Here is a 21070-nt window from a genome sequence, read left to right as displayed (position 1 = left end):
TGCTAACAATAAAGCTAATATTATTGTGGATGTTATCTGATTCAGGTGAATTCCTAATTTAGACATGACTCACTGTCGCAGACTTTTATCTGCTATTTTCTCTTAAAGTGTCTCGCCTTTATTCTCCATTACAAAAATAAAAAACTATGAAATTGAAAAATAACTAAGACTTAATTTTATTGTCATTATTATTGTTATTATTATTATTATTATTATTATTATTATTATTATTATTTACCTCAGGGAGGATTTGTCTGGAGAGTGAACTGATATGTTATAAATCTGACAGAGGAAGTTTTCAGCAAACGTTGATGGACGCTAACGTCAAAGACCTATGACTGGGGGATATCATTAACTAGTGAGATAGTGCTGTCTTTCGGTACGTAGCTAGCTAATTTTCCATCACCTATTTCTGTTTTTGGTGTTTAATACAGTTTTCACTCATAAGCAATTGTTAAGTATTTTTCACAATGATGTGTAACGTTGATGGACGCTAACGTCAAAGACCTATGACTGGGGGATATCATTAACTAGTGAGATAGTGCTGTCTTTCGGTACGTAGCTAGCTAATTTTCCATCGCCTATTTCTGTTTTTGGTGTTTAATACAGTTTTCACTCATAAGCAATTGTTAAGTATTTTTCACAATGATGTGTAATGTGCCTACAGCGGTTTTTATAAAAGCACAATACTGTTAGATTGATGTTAGCCTAGCACTTAATTTCATTAATACAAGGATGTGGAGAAAGATGTTTTTCTGGGACTGATCGAAGGATTAAGACTGAAGTGAAGGCCTACACCTATAGGCATCTCAGAAGCCATTCTAGATGCAGTACAGCTATCCTGTAAAATGGGTTATGCGTTTTATTGTGTGGAAAATAAGCTACTTATATTTGGCACTATAGTCCAAATACTGTTCAACACATATACTTTTGAACATGTAATTATTTCTGTTTTGTGGTGTATAATTATAGGCAAACGGAATATAAACTATTGGATTTGTCACCTTTCCTGCTGTGACTCAAAATCTTAAATAGGAAGTCTGTCTTGACTTGGCATAAAGACGGGAAGTTGGGATTTGAAACATATTAATCACGCCTTAGGTTTTTATTTTAGGCTTTTTATATAAACATTAGAGGCTTACATGTGACTCTGTGCCACGTGCCTTGTTTGCTTTCTTCCCCCCTCCGTCTCGTTTAGTACTTAGCAGACGTCCATGTGTCACTTTTGGTCTCCTGCAATGATGCTTCTCATTAAATAAATCCACGCACGGTCAGATTTTTGCCCGAAGCTGTTCTTTGGATAGTTAATTTTGATTGTCTTCCTACTCTCTTTACAATCTCTCTTTCCCCAGAGTTAAATGGCTTTGAAATTTAATATTTGACAGTCTGACCATGTGGGGGGAATCTCTGTCATTTTGTCATTGATATATTTCTGTCTTTACCATTATGTTACCCTTCTCTCTCTCTCACACACACACACACTCGTTATTTTAGTGCTTTAATGGAATCAGCAGCACCAGGGACATAGAGGGCGTGTCCAGTCTCCTTCGCTGATCCATTTCTTTTGACCCCCACATAAAAAGCCCACTTTACCATAAACGAAAGCCTAAGAGGGATTTGGGCTGAGATGGAGAGGTTTACAATAAAGGGCAAAACAGATGTCTCAGATAATTAATTATGCAGCAAGAGTGTGTGTGTGTGTGTGTGTGTGTGTGTGTGTGTGTGTGTCTTGTAGCCATCTTGCTGATGGCAGTAATACTGTCCAAATAGACTGAAACCATACATAGCAACTTACCCAGCATCATGAACTTTTATATAAAACTCTAAATGAATGAATAAAAACTCTCAGCAGATTGACGCACATTTTATCTTCTCTCATGTCCTTGGTCAGATTGTGCACAATTTATCTGTAATAACCTCAAAATTATTTTGCAATATTCCACTAAAGCACAGCGTCTTTTCCCGGCCTCAGATTTTTTTAGTATGTCGTGATATATTACACTTTTATGTTGTTTTCTTTTTCGGAGTCCCGCCTATTCAATATGCAGGTTCACTCAGAAATACTTCTATCCGTTTCACTTTGTTTTTAAAGACTAGTCAGTAACCACGTTTTAATTGATTTCTCTCCCTTTTTTATAAAGAGTGGTATTTGTAGAAAGTATTTTAAAATAATATAATTATGTTGCTAAGTTACTTGGTTGTTCTACTTTCACTCTAGTTTGTGTTGTTAGAAGGCAAATGTTTACACCAAGGCTTTTATTGTAATTTTTTTAAATATATATATATTTCATCATGTTGAGCATTATGCATGATAATATCACAGATTAAACCTCAAAAAACAGACAGAATTTTTTACATTTTTACAACATCATTGAAAGCATTATTTCAAAAAGAGGTTAACAGGTTTATAACAGTTTATTTTTTCCCGTTTCAGTGTGATTTAAACAACTTGTAGCCTAAAACGTTCCGAATAGGCCTAAATTCCTGTGCATAAATTTTCATTCATGCACGCCAGGCTAAAAGAACATCTGACGTATGACACTCCCTCCAGGATTTTGCGATTGTGATCGCAAAATCAAGGAAACAATTCAATATTCGCAAGAGCTTGCAATTTTTCAAAATTACGGCAGATTTGGACCAAGACGCGTCATGTGACGTCATCACAATGCGCATCCTGCCAAATCCTCCCATAGATTCATATATGTGGAACATAAGTATAGCTAAAAGGTCACTGAGAAAGAGCGTGCAATACACTTTCGTGCAATTGCAATTTTGCCAATTCAAGTAGTTTTCTGCAAAAACCCCCAATATTTTTGGCCGCAACAGTCATAAAAAAAAAAAACAACCCTCATGGACTGATAAGATAGCTGTTATAGCCAGGTTTTTCGAACATGGGATGATGACTTGCTACTTTCTGTTAAGAAATCTTCACGTCTTTTTCCGATTATATGTAAGAACATTATTAACCTTCCATTTATTTAATTCAAACTAGTTTCCAGCTATAGAGAGGGGTATTGAACGCTAAATTAAGAACGAAAGAAAAATAACATTACTGATCAGAATAAACTAAAATGAAAAACAACATCATTTCTAATTTCTGTATTCTATTCAAATCTAAACAAACTGTCATTAAGAGAATGTTGCATACACTGAAAAATTAAGGAGTGTATTTATAAATGTCCCCGTAATTCCCGTAAAGATCAACTAATTCACTTCAAATCTGGGAATGGAGAGACGTTATATCACTGAACTGGAGTAGTATGAGTTGTGAAAACGCACAAAGACAATAACAATGATACTCCCACATGTGCACACTGCAGCTTGCTGGCCCTAAAGCTAAAGATCAGCGGCCATCTGCATGGAGCTGGGGGAGGATAAGATAGAGTGGGGGAGCGGAGAAAGAAAGCGGTGTGATGGAGGACAGTGGGAATAGATGGACAGTAGAGATATGAGGCAGAGGATGGGCTTTATGGTGATAAGGCTGCTGTGAGTCACACTCATGCGGCAGAGGTCTTATTCATCTTGCTTCCTATGTACACACACACACATATACACACAGCTGTCATTGATGACTGTATGACTATTGCAAACGTAGGCGCATGCTTACAGTGTGCTAGTAAACAAAACAGCTGGCTTGAACGTAAAATGCAAATACATCCACTATAATTCAGAGAGAGAAATATGATCATTAGAACACTGAGAATATTGGTTTCCATAAGTGAAAGCAGCGAACGTGCCTCTTTAAAGCAAGGTCATCGTTTCATCATGTACTGTATACTGTAACATCCCTCAAGAGCTGCTATCATGTTACTCTTACCGGCATAGCAGTTCATCCATTAGCAATCCAATCTCTCTGTGTGTGTGTGTGTGTGTGTGTGTGTGTGTGTGTGTGTGTGTGCTCTTGTAGCGTTTAGAAGATTCAATCATTTGACTGCTTCAAGTGTCCAAATGTTACCATATGTTACATCTTCACATAACATTCTGGTCTACTTCTAATAAACCCAGTGGCTCTCAGGAACCTTTGGAGTAGATGGTGTTGTGATGAGTAACTGTCTTTCCAACCTCGAACATCCTCACCTGTGAACCCGCATTAAACCCAAGACCTTAAAGCTTAAACGTCAGTGTGCTCTCAAAGGGTTGGTGGCTGACCATCATCTTTATTTTTAATTGTTTGCGATTAATCATGTTAAAGTCCCCATGAAATCAAAATTTTAGTTCTGTGGCTTTTATATGAATACTATACTGTCTTAAGGTTACCTGTAAGATAGTACGCTGCAAAACAATGACAAAATTCACATTTAGAAGATCTGCACATTCAAAATGTACAGTTTAACAGTACCACCGATACGGATCAACAATTTTGATGACATTCTGTTCTGTACTTCGTCTTCTCATCAGATTTTCTGTCCAATCAAATGTTCTCTAAAATCTGAAGTGTCCAGCCCCGACCTTATAAAAATCCATACTTTATACATTATAAAAATCCATGGTACTAACCGTCAAATATGGCTTATCCCGTACTGTGAGGTAAGCTAAACACTTTTGGCTGTTTGAAAAGGGGAGGGGCCGCTTGATATATCCCGCCCTGTCTTCCTGTTTCAGTAGAAATTACGTCAAAACATGGAATAACGCTGCACATTTCAAGGCACTTCACGGGGAGTTTAAATTGGCTTTAGGTGTCGACAGAAGGAAAAAATCCTTAAATTTCTAGAATTCACAGAAGTAGGAGGTGAGAAAAGTGAGCAAAAGAGAGAGAAGACATTTCTATGAAATGGTAGTTAGACGAGTTTTGTTTTTTTCTACGTAATTAGACCTGTCGTAATTATTTCACAAAAGTTATTTAAGCTGATCGTGATTCTAAATAAATGTTAGCTTATATATTTATAATATATAGTTGTTGAAGCATTTTTTTCATTACAAGCATGTATTTCTCCACCTTATGGTGTGGAAGGTTATTTCCTTTCAGGCAGGTGCAGAACCTACGTGTGTGGAGGCCATCAGCTGGTGGTGTCAGTATTAAGCAGTATAGTACAATACAGTATAATAGCGTCTTTTCTTTCTTTACACAAAGAGATGTAGTTCTACCGGCAGCTAGATTTGAGCGTAAGCCCAAATCGTCCGATTTTTCCTCTGAGGCCAGTAGGCTGGAGCTCAGCGTTCCGTATAGTCGGAATGAAATTAGCAGCATGTGCCGACTGAAAGTAGGTCACTTGACTTGATGAGGATAACAGGACGCAATGACAAAGAAGGAGAAAAATGCTTCAGGTTATGCAGTGAAATGGGCTTTACTGGCTTACGTGAACGGTTAATTGTTACAGGTCCTATTGGGTGCATCATGGCCAGTGAGAATAAATAAATACATTTCAAAAACCCATCAAAACAGGCACAGGAAAACTCTAGACATGAATTTTTTTAATTTGTTAATGAATATGTCAGATTTCTGACATGATTGTGTTCTGTTGTATTCTGTTCTGTTTAATTCTCTGGCACATGGTTGTATTTTGTGGGTGAGAGTCTTGTCAGGCCTGGATGCTGCCCTTTTAGATGTGGGCTATAAGAATGTAACCTTTCCCCCCGACAGACAGAGTTTTGATTGTGCCGCTGAATGTCGTGACCCCATCAGTGCAGAAAAATATGGGAGAGTCTGGTGTGGGTTACCAAAAGGTCTTACCAAAAAATACAGAAGACTCTAGTGTCTGATTCTGGTTGTAAATTGCTTTTATAGTGCTATAGTATGTCAGCGATCATCATCCTACGTTTACGATCTACACAAGATCCTTATTAGGGTGATTGTAATTTTACTCGAAAGTACATCTCTGTCTTTCTTTTCCAGATGGTCCATTCACGGGCACTCCTCCCACATACGGTTACGATGCGGACCGGGCCGAGGAGCAGAGGCGTCACCACGAAATCTTGCCCTACATCGACGACTCTCCGTCGTCCTCGCCGTATCTCAGCTCCAAGAGCCGCAGCAGCAGAGACACACTGTCCTCTGGCTCACTCGAGTCTTCCAAGTCTGTAAGTGTGCTGTGCTCAGCTAGCTCCAAAAAGAACATTCGTTTAGCTGGGACATGTACGTTTTTTCCATTCAGTTTGACTGCTGTCCTGCTGATTAAACCCCAATATGTGAATTCCCAGTTGGTGAATGTCAGAAGCACAAGTGAATGCGGATAAGTAAAGTTGGTGTAAAAATGCTGGGTAAAACAGTACTGGGATAAACGGCACACAAAAATGGAGAAGAAAAAAGGATGATGTGGAAAGTGAGACAGGTAACACAATGAAAAGTGTCAGACATGTCCAGATTCATCTAGCTAACAAGCTAATGTTTTGTTGAGATTGACAGTGTTCTGGTATTCTTGCTGTAGCTAGAATTTACTTTTCCGTTTTTGTTTGTATAGTGCTTTCACTAGTCATTGTCACAAAGCAGAAATCTGGATCACTAATAAGGTGACATTGTCAAGGAAAAACTCTCAGAGAAATCATTAGGAAGAAACTTTTTAGAGGAGCCAGATTAACACAGAAAGAAGCAATTTGACTAATGTGACGCTTTTCCTTGGAGTCTGTTCTGAAACATACCAAGAATGTCTCATGTGCTTAGCACTGTTTCGCATAAACTAATCTGAAATAATATTTAAAGACTTGTAAACGTATGTATTTATTTTTTTCGGTTAAGTGACTGTAATTTGCTATGAAATCTTTCGTCCAGGGTTTTTGTGGTAATTTTTTCTCTTGTTTTTGCTGGTATTAATCATAATAATCATCATTGTAATAATAATAATCCAGATACTAAATTTGAAAAGTAAAACATGGATCTTTTGTCCATTCCCTCATTGGAGGTCCCTGAAAAAGGAATCTTTTACCTTCCATCAGCACATTGTGAAATATTGGGCTCCAACCCCATCAATGCAGTGTTCTTTTATAGCGTTTTTATTGCTCGCACCCAGAGGACACGTGTATGGATGACATTTAACGTTGCATATTCATTTCTAAACATCTCTATATTAGAATTCAAATAGAAATTCCAGCCTTCTCTTTTGGTTCGTTATGAGTTACATAATTAGATTGTACATTCATAATTCTCTTCGTTGAACCGTGATTAGGAGTGACTGCAGCATTTGTGGTCTTGGTAGAGAAAAAAGATTTGTAGTGCAGATACCCGGTCTCTAATTACATTTGAGGTTGAAAAATTGGCTCTCAGAATTTTGAATACAATGCTCTGCTGCTGGGAGGAGTAGTCTATACACTCTATCGGTGATCAACCAGTGCCCTTTGACCTTTAAATTGACCTCCCACATGGCTTTTGATTAACACTGGCATGCAGACTATCTGTAACTCCCACACATGCACATGAACATCATGAACATGTTGAACTAATTTGTAGATGTAGGCAAGGCCAGGTGTGTATTAACACGGATTTGCAGAGGGATTTGCTGAGTAAACTTCTGGGCTTTGATGCCCGGAAAGTATCTTAAAAGAAAATAAATGAAATTGTTTAAAAACAAACAAACAAACAAAAAAAACCCCCAAAAATACCAAACATGGGCATGCTATAAACTAGAGGGAAGAATGTAAAATCACACAGAAACTCGTATATCCAGTGAGTCCCTTTTTCCTTATCATACTTTATGAGATATCATCTGCTCCATTTGAGTCATTTTTATACGCATGTCTCATCTTCCAGAGAGCCGGAAATGATTCTTATGAGTAGATTTATTTTAATACTCACCACGCAAATTCTTCCTCCAAATTCCACTGGCTTTTTATTTGATCCTTTCCTTATTATTTGGAGAAATAAAATCCTCACACAAGGCTTTGTCCTGAATCGGATGAATTATCTTATTATTATTATTGAATAAAATGAGTCTAAGGCTTGCTCTGTGTGTGTGTGTGTGTGTTAATGAATTCAGAGGCTGAGCACAAACCTTAAAAGGTTTTAATAAATATGTAGATGAATTAAAGATGATAAAAGTGGATATGGAAGGAGACTCCCAGAGGAGAGCAGGCTGCGCTCTAAATATTATTCTATAAAAGGCAGTACTGTTTTACTATTATTTTTCTATGCAGCTACACTTTTGTCACTATATAGCTCTATAAACATAACTAATATATATATGTATATATATATATATATATATATATATATATATATATATATATATATATATGTATATGTATGTATATATATGTATGTATATATATGTATGTATATATATGTATGTATATATATATATATATATATATATATATATATATATATATATATATATATATATATATATATATGTATGTATATATATGTGTGTGTGTGTATGTTGAATGCCGCCACCAACTACAATCCTGTGCCCTTTGTTGAATCAATTGGCAACAAAGGGCACAGGATCGTAGTTGGTGGCGGCATTCAACGGAGGCCTACGCCCTGCAGTGGGCCGAGAACGGCTGAAGACGAAGACGATATATATATATATATATATATATATATATATATATATATATATATATATATATATATATATATATATATATATATATATATATATATATATATAATCTCATTTCTATGGTAACAATTTACACAGGGACTGGTATAATGGACGCTCCACATAAAAGCTAGGAGATTTATTTAACATTTATGAAAAGAGTCTCCAGTGTTAGCATTTCATAACGGATTCTCGGTAACATGACAAGCTGCATTTTATTGTTTTATTAACTTTAAGAAAGGAAAAAAGAGGTTGAGATATTTACTGCTTGAAGCTATTATAATGCAAGAGAGAGTTTTGTGGATGTTTTCCAACATTAAATGTAACTATAAGTGGATATAAAAGCAAGTTGATCTTTAAAACATTAAAAAAAAAAATTGCAATCATTGGCAAACTGCTGTCTTATAAGCGAAGTACACTTTGGGATGTGCTCTTACTGGCTGTATTACACCACCCCATCATTGATTATTTTCTTATAACTGCACACTCCAAAGTGTTTTATTCCTTACCTGTCTGGCTGGCTATAACACACTTGACCCACCTGTTGCCTCAGGCATGTATAAAATAAAGGTTGCTTTATACATAAGAGTTGGACTTGGAACTAAAACCTCTGCAGAAAAGACAAGTCAATTTGAATTTTCTGCTCTGTGAGTATGTATGTGTGTGTGTGTGTAATAGTGTTTCATCTCTCTGTTCAGGCGGACCTGGACCTGGAGAAAGGGCTGGAGATGCGCAAGTGGGTTTTGTCTGCAATCCTGGCCAGTGAGGAGGTCTACCTCAGCCACCTGGAGGCACTGTTGCTGGTAAGAGCGCTTAAGATCAGCCATAACATTAAAACCACCCGCCTGATATTGTGTAGGTCCCTCTTGTGCCGCCAAAACAGCTCTGACCCGTTGGAGGTACGGACTCCACAAGACCTCTGAAGGTGTGCTGTGGTATCTTGCACCAAGATGTTAGCAGCACATCCTTTTAGTCATGTAAGTTGCGAGGTGGGGGAATTTGGAGGCCGAGTCAACACCCCACAAGACCTGCCATTTTGGAGATGCTCTGACCCAGATATCTAGCCATTACAATTTGGCCCTCATCAAAGTCGCTCAGATCCTTTCACTTGCTTATTTTTCCTGCTTCCAACACGTCAACTTCGAGAATTGGCTGTTCACTTGCTGCCTAATATATCCCACGCCTTGACAGGTGCCACAGTAATGAGATAATCAATGTTATTCACCTGCCAGTGGTTTTAATATTATAGCTGATTGGTGTATATTCTCTAATGATTGATTGGTATGTTATTCTCTAATGAGTATACTTATGAGATTCTCTGTGGCATTTTGGTTGAAAATTCAAAATGAAAAATGTTAAACTGGTGACTATAAGCTTCTTACCCATACTTAAAAACTAAACCTTAAAAACTGATGTTTTTTTTGTTTTTTTTTAAATAAAAATATAGTTTTGGCCAACCCCCATTAACTGGATAATCACATTACTGTATCAGAGCCTGTGATAAGCATGATTTCCTTAATTATTGAAAATGAAGTCTACTTTGATAAGAAAGGGAGGTTTCTGACTCATGTCACTGCACTCACCATCACAGAACGAGCAGCCATCTGCCTTTGGGGCCAGTGATATAACTCTGTTTATGTGGGTGTGTGTGTGGGTGGGTGGTTGGGTGTGTGTGGCACTGAGGTTACATCACGTCATTGCCACACACACCCAACCACCCACCTACACACACCCACATACCTAGAGTTACGATGTAAACATGCCTATTTCAGGCTGAATCAGGCCGTTCTTATGATCGCATCACTGTATCGTCCAGAAAAAATGTACCTCAATTTCACACTTGGGTTAATTCTTAGAAATGTAATTTTACATTCTTTTTTAACCTTGTATCTGTGTTTCATGGAAAATTCCCTTGGATTACATACCCAACCTGTCAAATTATACAGTTTTCAGTGATAATTAAAACTAAATCAAATTTACACAAACATAACAGACACAAGGCCACATTTATACATTTATAAACATGTGTAGAATAATCCTAAATATGCATAAATGGTCATTTCCTGGGAAATATCATGGGAACACGAGCTTGCCCAAAAAGTTTGCTTAAGACATCCGAGCATTTCGTGTCTGTTTAAGAGTTCCTAAATCTTCATTTTTATTTAACAAATGTGCAGATCAACCGATTTAACAATCAAATCTGATCAGATGAATGTTATATAAAACAGCTCTCCGGTTTTGTCTCTCAGCCCATGAAACCACTGAAAGCTGCGGCCACCACGTCACAGCCGGTCCTGACCATCCAGCAGATCGAGACCATCTTCTTCAAAGTGCCTGAGCTCTATGAGATCCACAAAGAGTTCTATGACAGCCTCCTTCCCAGAGTGCAACAGTGGAGCCACCATCAGCGTGTGGGAGACCTCTTCCAAAAACAAGTGAGTCACTTTCCCTTGTCTTTGGATCTGATTTTGATTCAAAGTGACCGAAAAGCCCTGGGATAATATTAAAGTCACCGGCATTTGTGAGACAAACTCCTTACTAGCCAAAACCAGAGTGAGCCTGTTTCACACTGACCGAAGAGATTCTGTTCCTGCACAACCCACTGTGCCTGAATCATCTTTAACAGCGTTCCGGAAAATTATTAATGAATAGCAACTTATTTATTTGCTTAAAGCTACTCTGTAGTATGTGCTGTGTCTGCACTACACACAGAGGGATTGTGGGTAGTACGGTGACATGTTGTCACAATGCCATCTTCTTCACGCAGGCAGCTCGGACGAATGAAACACTGTGTGCTTTGTGTTTTAGGGAGAGTTCTATTAATAGAGTCATAGAGTACAAGGACTGTGAATCCCCTGATCTGTCTATCTTCACTTCTCTCGCTTCACTTCTCTGTCTCTCTCTCTGTCTGGATGCTGTGAGATTAGTTTCTCCTTGTCAGTGCAGATTGCACAGAAGCTCTATTCTACATTTGTTTGTTTGTCTCTCTATTTACCCCTTAAAACAGACGTATTTAAAGTTTTTCTCCATGAAGCCCACTTCATAGATTGCACCTCCACAATACCCCATTGTTGTAGGGGCGGGACTTCCAGTTGATACTATGAGGGGGAAAAAAACTGCTTTACTCAATTTTGCCGGAGCGGCTGTCGCTCAGGTGGTCGAGCGGGTTTTCCACTAACGTAGGGTTGGCTGATCGGTTCCTGGCCCACGTGACTCCACATGCCGAAGTCTCCTTGGGCAAGACACTGAACCCCAAGTTGCTCTCGATGGCAAGCTAGCGCCTTGCATGGCAGGTCTGCTACCATTGATATGTGAGTGAGTATGTGTGTGAATGGGGGAATGAGAACCAGTGTAAAGTGCTTTGGAACCACTAAGGTTAAAAAAATGCAATATAAGTGCAGACCATTTACCAGAGGGAAAATTACCGACAGGTTAAGTGTGTATGGTTCTGAGTGACAGAAAGCGACAGCCTTTCACAGACGTGTGCTCCACTAATGTTAGCCAGCTGACTTTACTGGATTTCTGAGAGGATTTTTTTTCATAAAACTGTCTTTATTTCTAATGCTAACCTGCTGGCTAACACGAGATAACCTGACAGGTTTTCTGAAACTAATTTGAAGTCATTTTATACAAATGTTTATTGTCCTTACTCTTAATGATAGCCAGCTAGTTAACATGAGCTAACCTGGCAGAATTTCTGAAAGGATTTTTTAAGCTCATGTTAATAAGGTTCACTGTTAATTTTAACCAGCTAGCTTACATGAGCTGAGCGGACAGGATTTCTGAGAGGATTTTTAGCATCTCTACAGTTTATAGTAAAGCTTAACATTCTGCATGCACAGTAAAGGAGCTCAGGGTCATTTCCGTTCAAATTTGCCATATGTTCTTGTCATTATGAGGCAGTTTGTGGAGACGGAGTAGGTAACGAAAGCGTCCTGTGCCAGCAGCAGATTACACTGCTGCCTGATGTTTTCTGTCCAGCCTTCAAAGTCAGCTGTTGTATGTGTGTGTACTTGCATTTGTGCATTTATTATTCGCTGAAAGTGATTTCACCTTACTTACCCTCAGCCCAAGCTGATCCCCATTCACAAAGTGTCACACTCAAGTGGGTTTACAAACATTTCAGTATGTGTATTAAAGTAAGCAACCTGCCACAGCTTGTGCTAATTTGCAAGCAGACTCAGTCGGAGAGTCCACCAAGCCACACGTTCTGCTCTGCGCCTTAAACAGATTATCACAGAGGAAGTTCTCGAGATCCGCACTACATATTGATTTTGGCCCGAAGCAGCCGTTCCAGTTCAGCATGGATGGGATTGTGGATGCCTTCTAATTTTCTTTTGCTCTTAGCCCTCCAGAAATGGCAGGAGAGGGTTCAGCCGGAGTTCGGTTTTAGAGCATGAATCGGGTCTATGTCTGGCCAGACAGGCTGGGTCATAGAAAGGTGATACTGATGCCTTAGGGAAGTGAGATTCTCTTAAACAGAAGTGCCAACCCAAAACTTTTTAAAGTCACCCAAAACTTTTTAAAGATTCTGTTTCCTTGGAGGTTCCACAAAAAGTCTTTAAACAGATTGAGGCATATAAACTTATATCTTGTATCTAGCTCAAAGTTAGAAAGAAACTTTGCTTGTATCTTTCTCATTTGTAAGTCGCTTTGGATAAAAGCGTCTGCTAAGTGAATAAATGTAAATGTAATATAAACACCTACACTGTTCCTCTCATCAAGAAATCCAGAAATAATGAATATGTAAATATTATACTAATAATGCATTATTATATAGTGTGTTTGTAACTGTATGCCTCATTGTGCCTAACATAGGCCTATTTAATTGCTCATAAGTATTTACTTTAAACTTTATACAATGGTGCTGTCGAATTCTTGATTCTGATTGGTCAGAAAGTGTTGATTTAATTTTTTATAACAGCAGTTCTGACAGTAGTTCCTGCTGTACTGTAATTCAAATGATAGTTTTAAATGATTACTGTATTATTGTTTCTATAGTGACAGTTCATTCACAGCTGGACAATCTATGTAACCTAATAATAAAGCGTAATAGTAATAGTTGTAAACACAACACCACAGCATATCACAACATAATCACACGTTGTATTAAAGCATTTAAATATTGTGTGTGAGAGTGTGTGTGTGTTTAGCACAAAAAATTATTTGATAGCATGAAATCAACTTTTGAAGGTATCTTTCCTTTGACAAAGAGATTTATGTGGAAGAAATTGCTATGTTGTTTATGATTTTGTTAGTCTGGCACCAGTCTGAATCCAGGTCAGTTATTATACAGTTTTTATTAGCTAGCTAGCTAAAATGAGCTAATCCGACAGAATTTCTGAAAGAGTTTTTAGCTCCTTCATGAATATTATTAAGATTCACTGCTAATGTTAGCCAGCTAGCTAAAATGAGCTGACCTGACAAGATTTTTGAGAGGATTTTTAGCTCATACCCATAAATGGTAATAAGCTTCACTGTTAATATTAGCTAGCTAGCTAAAATGAGCTAACCTGACTGGATTTCTGAGATGATTTTTAAGTCATATACATAACAAGTGTTTATAATCTCCAGTGTTAAAACTAGCTAAATAGTTAACATATTAAAACTTGACAGAATATTCCACATTTGGTGAGCAGTTATAATCTCCCCTGGTTTGAGCTTTTTCTAGGTGTGTAGAAATGTATTAAAACACAAATTAGTGTTTAATTATTAGTTAGTAAAAACAAAGGACATCTGATTGCAGCTCCTTTCTGTGTACTTGACTCTGCAGCTGATACTGGCGGGTGAAGTATTGCAGATGGCTCTGGTTTCTCTCCGTATCATCACACACACACACATTCAGTGATACACACTCTAACAGACGAAGTCCTTTATCATCCCCATGTATATTTGTGTTTAAGGAGATTAATTGGCCCCTTAAGCTGAAGAGGGATGAATTGCAGCGCTGTTTCAACGGCTGAATTAGATTTTCAGGTATGCCAGTTGTACGTATTAATTGCGCAGCCTGCGCTGGGCCTCAGTGCCATGAAAACTGCTCCAGGCCCTGCAGCTGAGCTCAGCGGTGGCTCAGTGGATTGGATAGTGATGATATTGACTCATCTGTCCACCTGGGGACATCCACACATGGACTATTTGTTACAACTTCGTCTCACGCACTACATCACTATAGTACAACAATTCTTTACTGATTATTGCTGTTTTCCCAGAGAAATTTGGGTTTGTTTAAAGCGCACCTATTGTGGTTTTGAAACGTGCCTAATTTTGTTTTAGAGGTCTCAAACAATTGATTTACATGCACCCGAGGTCAAAAAACACTTTAACGTGCTCATAATTTAAACCGAAGCATTTCCCTTTTTTCCCTAGTGTCACAAACGACTCATTAAATGATCCATTCTAAAGGATTCATTCTAAACTCCTCCTTTCAGATAACATACTCTGCTCTGATTGGTCAGATGTGCCAGTCTGTTGTGATTGGTCTACCGCTGTCAGCGAGCAGCCAATGAAGACTAGAGGCGGGGCTTTTGGTTATAAACCTACGTAGGTTTGTGCAGGGAGTAAGTCTGCAATCACTAACGACTCGTTTCAGCTGTTCAGAATCGATTCTTTCTTTTGGGAATCCTGTTTTTCGGAAACCCTTCTGTCATGCACTTTGATTTTTGAAACTTTGCAGACGTTTTTACGTTCACAAACAGCTCTATATATAACACACTACAAGAAAGGTAATATTTGAAAAACCATAATAGGTGCACTTTAATATAGTGGTTCTTTTTGCATTGAATGAATAAATCTTGTATAGCAAGTGGAAGTGTAATTTGGTATAATAACAACATATTGCTAATTTCTGTTTCTATTTCCATGTCCAGAATTGAATTGGCACAACAGGATGTGTGCTATACCAAATCACAGTGGTAATTTCGAACCCACTTTGGTTGGAAATTGTGCAAAAGTTACAGCCTTTTTGGTGAGCTGTTATAGGAAAATAATCAAACGCGGAGTTACTTTTGCCACCCTGAAGCTGATTTTTTCCTAAATGTTTTTCCAAAGTGTTTTCTTCCTCTTATACAACAATAATTGAACTGAAACATATTATTCAGTAACCTGTTTTTGTATTTCAGTACAAGTTTTATTTATGTTATGTCTATACAGTATAAAAGGCAAACCAAAATGTAATGTTCAGCAATACTGCACTTTTAGTGCTTATTATTATTATTATTATTATTATTATTATTATTATTATTGCTATTATTAGGCTTATATTGTAAAAGCGGTATAAAGCAAACACAAATAATTGTTGATCACAATTAAGAACATCGCGATCATCAGGCAAAGTATCATCAGACCTGATTGAGACTGTCCATAAAACAAATGAGTATGAATATAATCATGACTGGTTGTTTTTGGGGTTTTATTGTCCCCCACCTGTAGGCCAGTCAGCTAGGAGTGTACCGGGCGTTCGTGGACAACTATGAACTAGCCGTGGAGACAGCAGAGAAGTGCTGCCAAGCCAATGCACAGTTCGCTGAGATCTCCGAGGTAACAGCTTTCAAATTAAAGGTCTTTTTCTTACTTATTCATGTGAGCCTGTATTCTCTAACTCTGTGTAGAAAACAGGGTCCTTTTTTGTTTAAAAAAAAAAAATGTCCAGCAGATATTTCAATCTATCTTACACCCTACCCTGGGATTCCTCCGTCACTGAGAGTATTGAGAGAGCTGAAACATGGCTCCGCACCTGAAGTATGGAAAACAGAGCTCTTCAGTCCTTAGGGACTTGGCATGAGATTTTATGAGCAGCTAAACGCTAGAAGGAGAAAACGCTACTCGGTCTCAGTTCAGCCCACTCCAAACCCCCACCCCTACCCCCATCAAGCGTCGTCATGCCAACTGATACTTCATCTAATACAGCGAGCCTGGCTCCCCCGGTCTCCTGACACCACCACTAGCCGAACGTTAGGATAATTGTGTTTAATGGGATAGCAGAGCAGAGAAAACCAAAGGGGATGTAGAGTGTTGTGTGGGTTTCAAAGCCACAAGCTTCTGCTAAAATAACACTCTGATTTATCTGCATGTAGATATAGAATGGAGAAGCTAGCGTGTTCATTCACACTCGACTAGCACAGTGCAAGGACCTATCTGCAGACAGAGATGAAAACAAAAGCTTACTAGTGCAAATGCAGCATAATAATGTTCATTCATGGCATTAAAATTATAGTGTTGTGCTGTATTATAAAATCAGATAAAGAAAAAGCATACGTGTTATGTGTGTGACAGGAAAGACTGAAGTTTATTATAACAGTGAAGTAGTAAGAAAATGGTTCTGTGTTTGTTTATCTCTGCACGCTAATCTATTTTCTTGTCACTTTTGTTCTGCCTCTGTAGAACCTGAAAGTCCGAAGTACCAAAGAGTGCAAGGACCAGATAGCCAAGTACTCACTGGAAAGTAAGACCTCTTGTGTGCTTGTTTGGATCTTAGAGCTATAAGAGAAATTATGTCTCAAACCCTTCGTAAATACCTGTCAGTTTCACCCAATCACTTTTAAAGTGTCTCGTGATGTCACTGGCATTGCCAGAGCTTTCCTGCTGATGCACCTAATTTTTATATATATATATATATATATATATATATATATATATATATATATATATATATATATATATATATATATATATATATATAAAAAATTTTTTTTTTTAAAAACACAGATTATTTACTTTGCAAAAAGTTATGAATGCAGCATTTAGTTCTAGCAGACGCTACTATTAAAAGTTGTTTAATAATTATATTGTGTCTGTATGTCTCTGTGTGTCAGCTCTCCTTTATAAACCAGTTGATAGAGTAACAAGAAGCACACTAGTTTTACATGTAAGTTTCACTCTTTTTTTACCACATAGTTTATTTTTTTCATTTTCATAATAAAAAATGTAGATTCTAATAGAGGTATTTGGGTGTGTGTGTGTGTGTGTGTGTGTGTGTGTGTGTGTGTGTGTGTGTGTGTGTTGGGGGGGGTATAGGATCTGCTAAAGCACACACCCTCCAGTCACCCGGACCACCCCCTCCTCCAAGATGCCCTGCGGATCTCGCAGAACTTCCTGTCCAGCATCAATGAGGAAAGCACACCACGTCGCCAGTCCATGACCGTGAAAAAGGGCGAGGTAAGTGGAAAAATCTGATGCGACCCAACCACAGTCCAAGTACATTCTGTCCAAGCATGACCTGAAATACAGCATTAAATTGTTCTTTTGATATTCCATTGTTACGTGGCTCATAATGATCTTCAGTCGTTATGATATCACAGGATACCAATAATGAGACAGGAAGTGTCCTGTTCACAGGTTTCCAGTTTTTCCTCTTTCTTTCCTGTGACACACACACACATGCACACACGTACACACAAATGTCTGTCTTAATTTCACACAGAGACACAGTGGGTCCCCCACCCCATCATTCCAGCATCAGGGACTCGTGGAAGTGTCAGATGAATTGCTGGCACTTGATGGACTGCAAGTGAAGGCCGGCATGTAATATGCATTAACGAGCCAACCGCGCTCTGATTCGCATTATATTTATTATTCAGGAGGCAGCCATCTCGTGAGGAGTCCTCCTTCACATACACACGCACACTCGATCACAAACTCCTTTGTGGTCTCCGGCAGAGAAAGCAAACTACTGATCAAATATTGATGACGTGTACATGAATCGGGTTGATGTAAATCTCTGGGATGTCCTGGACCTCATTATTGTACTCATTGTCTTGTTTAAGATGCTTGAACAAAGCTCTTTGACCACATTTCACCTGACAAGTGGGATTTTTCTTCTGCATAGCCTGTCTCAAAACATGACATTCTATGTTTGTTTTTTGTTGTGTTTTTTTAAACAACTTGAGTTGAGAGTCAACTGTGAGAGGAAGTAAAAGTGATGTCACAGCCATCTGAGGCTGGGAGACTCAGAGACACAGAGGCATCTGTGAACTTGTGTATGTGTAAGAGAGCAAATAGTGCTTTCCTCTGAGTGTTTTCATTTGGCCTGTAACATAAGCAGCAGTTCGTAATGTTGGAGAGAGATGTGTATTGGCCCAACTTACCAAATGACCAATGAACTGGGAGAAATGGTCTAAAAAAATGATTTGCGCTCCTGTTTTTTGAGACGTTAAATAAATTAGCGCAATGTTGCATGAAAATCAAAATGGAAGTTTCGTGGCTATTAGTATGGATAAGTTAGCCTTAAGGTTATCTATAAGCTAGTGTGCTCCAAAACAATGACAAAATTCGCATTTAGAAGATATATGCATTCACAATTTACAGTCTCTCTCTACCACCGATACGGTTATCAGCAAGCATGGGTTGTAAATATGTCTTTGGCTATTCGAACACGCATGTTTTATTCAGTTTTCCAACTGTAAGCTGATTAAGAAGGAAACAGCTTGAATTCGTTCACTTTATTGCTCGGGTCCAAGTACGCCTTAGCCCTGGCTGTGAGGTAAGCTAAATGCTATTGCCTATTTTAAAAAGGGGGAGAAGCCACCCGGTATGTCCTGCCCTGACTTCCTGTTTCCTGTGGAAATTATAACAACACATTGGATGATAATGCGCATTTTAAGGCACTTCATGAGGACTTTAACACTAGAATAACACACTAAAGAAAATGCACAGGTACCAAAAGTACCAGTGCTTTTGCAATGTAAAAAGGCCTAAGGGTTTGCAGAAATATATTCCAAAGATATAAGAATAAAACCACTGTTATGGTGCTTTGAGATCCAAATACAACTTACAAAATATAGAGAGTCCCGTCCCGTCCCCCGTCCCCCCCCAAGATGCACAGCCTTGCGTTCTGATAAAGACATATCAAGCTCTTTAATATGCATGCACTGAGGAAATATATATCCATGTCCCCACTATCGTATGGTAGCGGCATGTCAATTATTCCTGCAGAAAATGAGCGGATGAGTGAGGCGAGAGCTTGAGAGGACGAGGAGCCGGAGCTCCGGAGACCCGCGCTGGCCACATGGGGGAAGGGGAATGCACAGAAGCTACTTAATTAAAATGCAAATGGAGCAGCATGTTTTTCTTTTGAAACGGCTCTGGATTCTTTTAGTCTCTGAGCCTGTGTGAAGTGTGGAGGCATTTATGTTGAGTCTAGCACTATAAACGCATATATTTTTGTGCTTTATCTATGCATTTTTGGCTATTTAAGCACACTAAAGGCAAACCCTGCAGGCACACACACTATTATGCTTGTTTGTTCTTTGCCTGGTCATGCACACAATGCTTTATGTTAGAAAACTGCTGTGCATCCTTTAGCAGCCGAGCAGAGAGGCATGTATGCAAACGAGGTCTAGGTGTGTACAGGTTCATTCTTGTCAGACCATAAGATATGCATGATTGAGTAGTGGAGATGGATATTACCCAGCTATCATCAGCTCAATTCTACATGATTTAATAATTTAATTTGCTTAAACACGTATATACACACAGCTATACCTCTACAGTTCTATTAATGTTTTTTGTTTGTGGATTTTTGTAAAATAGGTACATTCCTTTCTTTCGATTCAAAAACAATAGGGTGCATTCAGCATAATTCATATAAACACTGCGAAACTACAACTCTCTCTCTCTCTCTCTCTCTATTTATATATATATATATATATATAATATATATATATATATATATATATATATATATATATATATATATATACACACACACCTACTTAAAAATATGTAGGCTGCTGTGCTGCTGCATGTGAAAATGCTGGGAAAAATTATTTTTTTGTTCGTCTCATGGTTAAAGTGTGCTTGTAGTGAGCAATTTTAAGAGACTTCTCTTGTCACATTTCGCTAAAGGCAGGTTTTAGGAAAATGTCATCTGATGTGCAGAGACAGCTGGTTTGATGAGCGCTCCTTGCAGAAACGAGGCCGTCGTGTTCAAAGAAGAAAAAAGGCTTGGAATAGATTATACCGTGCTAGTTGTATGTAGTTATTTGCTCATAAATAATGGTTATCATATAAAATTCTCTAGTATACACTGTATATATTGACGTCATTCATTATGTTCAATCCTATGATTAATAGTAATATCCAGTAGCTTTAAAGTGATAAAGTAGCATAAAAGAAGAACGAGAACTTGTATCAAGTAAAAAAAATATTCCAGAGCTCTTTGTTTAATTGTAACGAATAATAAGAATGCTTTAGGATTTAGTGCCTTGAGATGCCTGTTCAAATCCTTCTTAAAGAAGTCTAATCAAAGTAAACATAAATACACAGATGTGCAGCCTCCTGTGTGTTTGGACTGAGGCGCTTATTGGAAGCTCTTGCAATCTTAAATTAGATAGTGGATTGAGACCAGAGGGCATAATAAACCTTAATTCTGTGTGTAACTGCACTCTAAAGCCCAAGTCATCTGACTCTATGAATAGCCGTACCAAGAATACCTGTTTAAGTCAGGCGCCGATGACATCACTACTTCCTAAAAATGTGTTTGTCTTTTTTTTTCTTTTTCTTTATTCTTCAGTCTTTTAATGGAGGCTGAGCCTCACCATGGGGAGTTTGAGATGAATCGAGTTTAATCTCAGAATCTTCCAGAAGGGAGATCTTGG

General features: G+C 38.2%; 1 protein-coding gene across 2 annotated transcripts in view; it reads left to right on the top strand.

Annotated features, from left to right (window-relative positions):
* bcr (BCR activator of RhoGEF and GTPase) overlaps positions 1 to 21070 on the top strand; it is a 77531-nt gene that overhangs the window by 40151 nt on the left and 16310 nt on the right. For both annotated transcript variants that reach the window (XM_017493348.3, XM_053687950.1), the window contains exons 2-8: positions 5834 to 6018; positions 9176 to 9280; positions 10727 to 10912; positions 15906 to 16013; positions 16857 to 16917; positions 17288 to 17340; positions 17490 to 17630. In XM_017493348.3, coding sequence (XP_017348837.1) covers positions 5834 to 6018; positions 9176 to 9280; positions 10727 to 10912; positions 15906 to 16013; positions 16857 to 16917; positions 17288 to 17340; positions 17490 to 17630 — 839 coding nt within the window. The remainder of the gene's footprint in view (positions 1 to 5833; positions 6019 to 9175; positions 9281 to 10726; positions 10913 to 15905; positions 16014 to 16856; positions 16918 to 17287; positions 17341 to 17489; positions 17631 to 21070) is intronic.

Source organism: Ictalurus punctatus, chromosome 18 (genome assembly GCF_001660625.3).
Source record: "Ictalurus punctatus breed USDA103 chromosome 18, Coco_2.0, whole genome shotgun sequence".
NCBI classification, from domain to species: domain Eukaryota; kingdom Metazoa; phylum Chordata; class Actinopteri; order Siluriformes; family Ictaluridae; genus Ictalurus; species Ictalurus punctatus.
This window is presented reverse-complemented; position numbering and strand designations above follow the sequence as displayed.